The following is a 7,512-nucleotide window of genomic DNA, read 5'->3' on the forward strand; positions in this document are numbered from 1 at the left end:
AGTCATTACAGCTAAAGCGAACTTTTCACAAACAGTTCACATTGCTGTATACAATGTATACAATAAATATAGTGTATGGAATTATCAAAAAAAATAAATAAAAAATTATAGCTGTCGGTACGAGTTTCCTCTTCCAAATAACAATGAATGACAACATAATTATGAGCAAGCAGCTGTTCATGATCCCAGAGAGAAAAGCATGCAGGCAGCACAATGTTCGACTGTTCACAGATTAACCAGAGAGGATCATTAGGGATATGTATTTGCCAAAAAAAAAGGAGAGAATAAATTCTCTTCTCGGCTCGCATGATGTGATGTGAGAAGAATTATGCGGTTTATATCACTCCAAAAGAAACATGCATTATGTCTGACACATTACGTCAGATCAATATGTAGGTAATATTCACGTTTGTAATACTCCAGTTGGCTGGTCTTTTCATTATTTCCCTCTACAGAAAGGTTGCATTGTGTGAGAATATTGCATTAGTCTAATGACTCATTAGTTCAGGGTAGTTAATAGCATTATAACATCACTTACTTACACCCTTTGGAGCTATTTATATAATACAAAGACAGGCTCAGCAGCAGATATCATTTAACCTCCTAGGACCTGGCGTCCACATTTGTGGACATCACATTTTGGGTTATTTAGACCAAAATACTAAATTTTGCTCTACAAGGGCCTGATATCCACTTATGAGGACATTATACTGCTACTGTTCTATCACAATTTTACATGAATATCCTCATATGTGGCTCTTATTTTTATTAAAAACAAAAATAAGGTAAAAAAAAAAATCTGGTAATTCTTTGTTTTTACATTCATCGGGCCCCAATGTGACCAAATATCAAAGATAAATGAAAAATGCATGCCGTGGAAGAGTTCGGGTCTTAGGAGGTTAAATCTGAACTAACAAATCAGTCGGTCTTTTAGGGGTACTTGATTGTTGTAAGTGAGTTCTAATATTCAGCACTTGTAAAAAGAGAAAAAAATGTTGTTTGCAGTCTTCACACCAGCTCATCTATCCAGCACAAGTGTTACCAACCCAAAGCTGAAGGTCTGCAAGGGCCTCACTGCACAACAAAGTGTTCCAACACAGTGTCCCCGTTTTCTCAAACATCATCACACTGAATGGTGAAAATCACTGCAATCTTTGCAAAGGTGTGAATAAATGCTGCGGTAGTCATGAAATGATGCTGCTGTTTAAAAATGATTCAGGTTTAGTCAAATGATCGCTACACACTGTAAAAAATAAACGTGTATTTATAAAACACCTGTGTTTCCTTGTTCGGTCTCTTTTAACGTATCAAAGGGGAAAAAAACTGCCGTTGTTTTCCAGTCACATGACAGCGTAGCGGTGTAGCAGTGTAACGTAATTTAAAACTGGCACATCTTCAGTCACTTTATTACTTTGAATAGCACAGTTGAAATGAAAGAAGACTCATATCACGTTCCTATAATCATTAAAATAAATGCGCCCATATAAACAGTTAAATATTGCCTGTGATAAAACAATAAGTAGCAGATAGCAGGGTAATTTGCCATCTAATGAGTGAGAGTATCTCTGTGGACAATCTTAATGAACATATGGTCATAAAAGTATCTGAAAGTTGGAAATGTTTCTACACCGAGATAAACAGCTGCTTTATATTATTCTGGCTTAAGTGAAAAATGGGGAGGAATGACGAGAATTACTACGTTAATCATTCCAGATATAATTTATGTTTGATTAATTTAATACAGATGATGGGCATTTCTAATACATAATATATTATTATTCCTAACCCACCATAAAGTGAGAGAGGTGTCTTGTTTCAGAAAAAAAAAGTGTGTGTGTGTGTGTATGAAATATTATAGCTTTAGAAATGTGATATATCTTTGAAAGTTCATTATTTTTAAAATAAAAATGTATAAACGTGCTAAAGATATAATATGAAGTAATATCACACGCACTCTTTGTTATGAATGGATGCATATACCAATCTATATATTATATATTCATACTGTATTATATATTTGCAAGTTGAAAACAAATCAAGTAATAAAAAATGTTACGAGTCTAAATGTGTTTATTTGCTCACATATACCATACGCATCACTGTAAAATCTCAGTGGGGTTTTAGAAAAATATAATGGGCAAAGAAATGTACCATTTAATTCTTCAGTATTAAATAAATGAATTCAAGTCTTATTGCAGTGTCATTTGAAGTCCAGTACAGCGCTTGTACTTCATGGCAGGCACGGCTACACCATGAAAACAGTAAAGTCTTGAAATAGTTGTGGCTTCTTCCCATCAGTCTCTGCTTCTACCGTCACTTGTCTGCTTCATTCTTATGAGAGAAATGCAAGTAGAGGTGGCTGTTCATTTGGTCTGGAGGAACCACAGCATTGCAGAAAGCACATTCAGGAGTGCTGCTCTGAGGTGTCTCCAGCTCTGTCCCCACAGCAGCTGCATCACACAGATCCGGTATCCAGACAGACTGCAGAGCAAGATGAATCAAAGGGAACAAATGTATTATTTATGCTCTAAACTGTCCTTACAGTCACTCTACGCAGCCTACTACTAAAGTAGGCTGGACCACTTGGCCTCAAAATTGCGGTATCTGTTGCTTTAAAGAACACATGTCCCCTGTTAACCCAATAGTTAGAACAAATACTAGGCAGAAAAGTAAAGGCAAAATGCTATTCTCAAGTGTTTAATTAACTTACTATTTATGAATACTGTGTTCAAACTATCCAAATAGTCATACCTATTATTAATGCCTGTGTTGGTGTAATCCAGCGACTGAATCATATAATGAAAACTGGACCAACTTGCAGCCGTTAATGCACGTCATTCACTTTTTTTTACCCTATTAGGCATTTAGACACATCAGCAATAAAATCCCACTTAACCATCGTACTTGTTTCAAATCACATTCAGACACTGTAATGTGCTTCCATCTGGCTCACACTTTCCAGCAAAGATGCCAAATATAACTAGAGCATCCATGCTTAAGTAAAAAAAGAATCAGCACACATTACACAGTAATACGTTTCAAGTTTAGCCAAGGGGATATTTTTGGACTTCACACTGTTTCACTCCTCCATTAGTAAAGACCAATCAGAAACTGATAATTTGCTACTAGTTTTCTCAGACCTTCTCCTGTGATTCTCACCTGCTGGGGTCCCCGCACGCTCTCCTGGGAGAGTGTAGATGATGTTGTGTGGGAGGGGGAGTTAGGGTAGACAAAAGGCACGGACTCCTTCTCTGTCAGTGTGGAGGAGACATTACTGAGAGGTCGCGGGACAGCCATGGGTAGACCAATCTGTCTATCCGGAGCACTGTTCAGGAAGTCATATTCACTGTCCGCAGAGGGCGGGAATTTGACGCTCAGTTTGGTGAGAGATTCTACCAAGTCCTTGTCTTCCTGGCTGGTGCCACGGGATGCCAGAGAGGTAGACATGGGAGAGATATCCACTGTCCTTAGAGCTGAGGAAAATGGTCCCTCTGAATCTGCGGTACGGTCTGTGCATTGGATGGGCATGGAGAACCGCTGATCTGTTGAGAAGGCAGAAAAATAAAGATTATTATTTATTTCCGAGTCAACTCGCGGACATAGATGTGGTTTAAGGACATTTGAAATTGGCAACGATTTCACAAGTTACACACATTTTAAAAAATGCCTAGTTTGTTTTTGCATTCCCATTTCCAAGTTGGCCTTTCAGTACTTAGAGGTATATGTTTAATATAACCACATTATTTTTTTTTATGTAGCATTATGTAGAACTGGCATTAAGCATTTTGTCAGTGGAATTATTAAATGTGTTTATCCACCTTTTTTCAGAGGTGGCCAGCTAAGGTTCGTAGGGCAATCAGGCATTCATGTACAGTCCGTGTCATGGTGTCGCTATCCAATTAAACAACAAGACAAAAAGCTAGTAAACTCGTAAGCTGTTATAAACTACACAAGCCTATTTAAATTAAACACGCTTTTTATGTGACCAATTAGAGAAAACAATTGCTTTCAGATTCAGACACTGAAAAACAGAAGGTAATAGTCAGTAAATATTAATATTACCATTTGATGCATCACTTCCTCCATGGAATCTTTTTAAGTAATCTTTTTGTCTTTTGGTTAAAGACCGGATCTGTCGAAATTTCCCTTCAATGGCTTCAAATGCTTCCCGCATTTCCTGACTGACAAACAGATAAAGCAGGAGTAAGGAACAAAAGAAAAACCATTCTTTTACCATAATGTTCATGGCTTTAAAAAAAGATTGACACATACTAGTCAACGCTGCTGTTGATTGGCATATTAGGAGCAACGGCAACAGAGCCCATAATCTCCTGAAAAAGACACATTAAATTTATAGTGATCATTTACAGCAATTATACAAGGGAATATTGTTCATACATCTGCAGCTTTATTTAAACATCACACATTTATATTTCCCAGCGAAAAATAATAATAACTGTAAAACTCAAGCTGCTGAACTGTGCAGCGATATTATCCTCTAGCACCATCTGGTGAAGTAAAAGTGGATACACTGAGTGAGGAGAGCAACAGAGAGTAAATACTATTACAGTAGCAAAGCAGGCCTGAATGCCTGAACGACAGGAAAACAAATAATCAGAACTATGTAAAATTACTAAAACATCATTTTGATAGGGTTTATAGAATATCACTTAGCTTTCTTTAAAGTACATGTAAACTTGACACATAAACACTGTCACACAACTAGAGTGACAAATCTGAATAAGCAATAGTTTAAGCTTTACAGTTAATACTGTATTCACTGAGTACTAGCACAAAGTGTTCTTTTAACATCCCTTTACCTTAACACACATGCAACATAGTAAAGCAGAAGTACCATCAACTTCTACATATGCGAGAGGAAGCCGTATGCGATCACATTTCTGATTTCCTAACGGGAAAGCTGTTTTGGAAATACAATATTGTAGTTTTCATAAAGCCTAAATGCAGAAAGAGCATGTTATAACTATAAACATACCGGGTACTGTAATTTCCTATAAGTGCTGGCCCCGTCAAGAAGATGACTACATGGCTCGCATTTCATTTCTCCTGAAAATGAAAACAATGAAAATGACCAGTTTATAAAAGAGGAAATTCAAATGAATTCTCAATATAGTCTGATAGTCCATCGCTTTGTTTACATCTCAATCCACAGAATTGAAAGCAATGTGTAAAGTAAATCCCTACTCGGTACACCAGCTGGGGAAAAAAAGCAGTAAAACTAACACGTCAATAACAAACTAACACATCACTAACCTGATGGTTGCCTTGTTGCTGACAACTTTGCTTCAAGTTCTGAAATCAGTTGCTGTTGATCTTCTATCTGCTTTTGAAGGTCTCGAGTATATTGCTCATAATACTCAGTCTGTAAAATGGAGGTACTGTTATTTGTCTAGAACCAGCATATCCACTGTGGTCTAAGCACTGTGTTGTAGTTTCATATCTGGAAGCAACCTAACTAATAATAATGCTATTCTATATATGCCATTTAATAACATAATTAGAATAAACATTATTTGTTTGAAAAGCTAGCAATGTAATTTGCTCTGGGATGTGTTGTGGTATATTGTTAATTCTTGGTCCATTCTGCACAAAGTTTTTAAAAAGTTGCTCTTCATCATTACCACTTTCTGCAGCTCCTTTTTAGCAATGTCCTTTTCAATGGAGACCTGACGATAAGCTTCAAATGCTTTATTGAGCTGGTCTCCGATGTTCCTTTCCATGCCTTGTGCTCCACAATCATCACTGACACAGCACACATGAGCCCTACGAGTGAAACTACAAAATGTTGTAAAACATGCCAACAAAAGGAAAAACACTCTCAAAAGACCCCGTGAACACTATTAGACCGGTTATAAAACTAAAAAGATTTCCTTTTTTATCCCCATCCCGGCCATTTTTATAACATTTTTACAAACAACTGTCAACTAGTCTTCGTGCACTTTAAAAATATTTTTTGAAAAAGTCAAGAAATCCTTAACGTGCTGCCAAATTGTTTTGGCTGCTTTAAATGAGCTACTGATCCAAATGACAAAACCATGCCAAAACTGAGTAAACAATCTTCAAAATATTTGCTTATTACCAATGAATGTTGGCAGGTCTGGTAGAATTAAAAATTCCCTTCATATTTCAACCATTAAAGCCTTGTTCTAGTTCTGTAAGGAATTATAAGAGCTGAAGATGAAGATCAAGTATTGTAAAGTAATGACAAATAAAGTTACTCAGTGCATGTGTAATATATGAGTATAACACTGGTGAAACAGACACTCCTTCTTGTTAGTACTGATCATCAGACAGCATTAAGCAATTCTGGGACGACTGCACTTCTGTCAGAAAGCTAAAGTGATGCCTATCATTATCTTAACTCCTGACAGCAGTCTCATAAAGAGCCGCTCAATTACGGAACAGCCTTCCTAATAAATGCCATAGTAACGCAGTACCTGTGAGCGATACTACACTCCAACAGCTCCTGGATAAGTAGTAGCCTGTAGCCACAGACTCAGTAAGTAAAAGGAGAGTAACGCTAATGTTGAAGCCTACCGGGACACAGCCGTGGGTCATTTTAAAAGAGTCGCTCAAAATCTTCTTTAAACAGTTCCGTATTCTTTAAAGTGTAAGTGTCTGACAAGCCGTAGCTTCAGCCGGCGTCGGATAAAGCGACTGAGCGAGAAGTCCTGAGATGAGTTTACCTCGCTGCCAGTGCGAGTGTCCTCTTACCTTCATTCGAGTAACTGTTGAAGTCGAATTTATTGTTTTGACACTACCGCAGCGTCGTCGCCTAATCTTGAGATGCAAAGTTACCAAGCGCTGGAGAGGATATGGCAATGTATGTTTTACATAGCCTAGTTGAGTTGGGAACTTCCCTCGGGGAATCCCCTCATACTGTAGACTTCCGCCTTTACTCGATTTTAGCCAATCAGCGCGGAGCTCACGGGAGAGCTGGGTGGTTAGCTGGTTGAGGGTTCTTCCAGCCTACGCGTCTGCAAACCGACTGTTGTGCATGTGAAAACTGTGCCCAAACTCGAGTTAAGTTGTGCTCATTTTGCTTTTCACACACACACACATATATATATATATATATATATATATATATATATATATATATATATATATATATATATATATATATATATATATATAAACTGAATGTTACTGAATATTCAACAGGTTCTGTCAAATGAACTGAGCCTGTTTTGTTTTGTTTTTAAGTCTATAACTAGAACAAAGTTCTGAAGGGACTGCTTGCAACGAATACTGATGGGCCTCTATTGTAAGCTTCCATTTTCTTTATAGGCTACAGTGTCAAATGACACTGTAAGCAGGATATGGATTAAATAAAACATTTAGAGACCCCAGTCCTTTAATAAATGAGTACATAATTGATTCAGTAAACTGGGAAGCAGTGGGTTTAGGGTTTGGTTGACCTCTGGGAATCCTGAGCAGTTGCCTGCTCGGCCTGCTTAGTTGGTTATTCTGGCCTGAAAACATGCAATG

General features: G+C 37.5%; 1 protein-coding gene across 2 annotated transcripts; it reads right to left on the bottom strand.

The window, feature by feature from the left end:
- Positions 1-2,100: 2,100 nt before the first annotated feature.
- Positions 2,101-6,820, bottom strand: tank (TRAF family member-associated NFKB activator). Of its 2 annotated transcripts, XM_085374546.1 has the most exons (8): positions 6,736-6,820; positions 5,643-5,784; positions 5,275-5,383; positions 4,997-5,067; positions 4,273-4,331; positions 4,063-4,181; positions 3,160-3,542; positions 2,101-2,481 (listed from the first exon to the last, which is right to left on the bottom strand). In XM_085374546.1, the coding sequence occupies exons 2-8, from the start codon at positions 5,739-5,741 to the stop codon at positions 2,314-2,316; spliced, it is 1,008 nt and encodes a 335-aa protein (XP_085230672.1). In that variant the 5' UTR covers positions 5,742-5,784; positions 6,736-6,820; the 3' UTR covers positions 2,101-2,313. The 2 variants fall into 2 exon arrangements, with proteins under 2 accessions (XP_085230672.1, XP_085230673.1); XM_085374547.1 differs by lacking the exon at positions 6,736-6,820 and having other exon boundaries at positions 5,643-5,791.
- Positions 6,821-7,512: the final 692 nt, after the last annotated feature.

This window comes from Diplotaxodon limnothrissa, linkage group LG16 (genome assembly GCF_057381915.1).
Source record: "Diplotaxodon limnothrissa isolate DT_005_m linkage group LG16, D_limnothrissa_male_GT1.1, whole genome shotgun sequence".
Taxonomy (NCBI): domain Eukaryota; kingdom Metazoa; phylum Chordata; class Actinopteri; order Cichliformes; family Cichlidae; genus Diplotaxodon; species Diplotaxodon limnothrissa.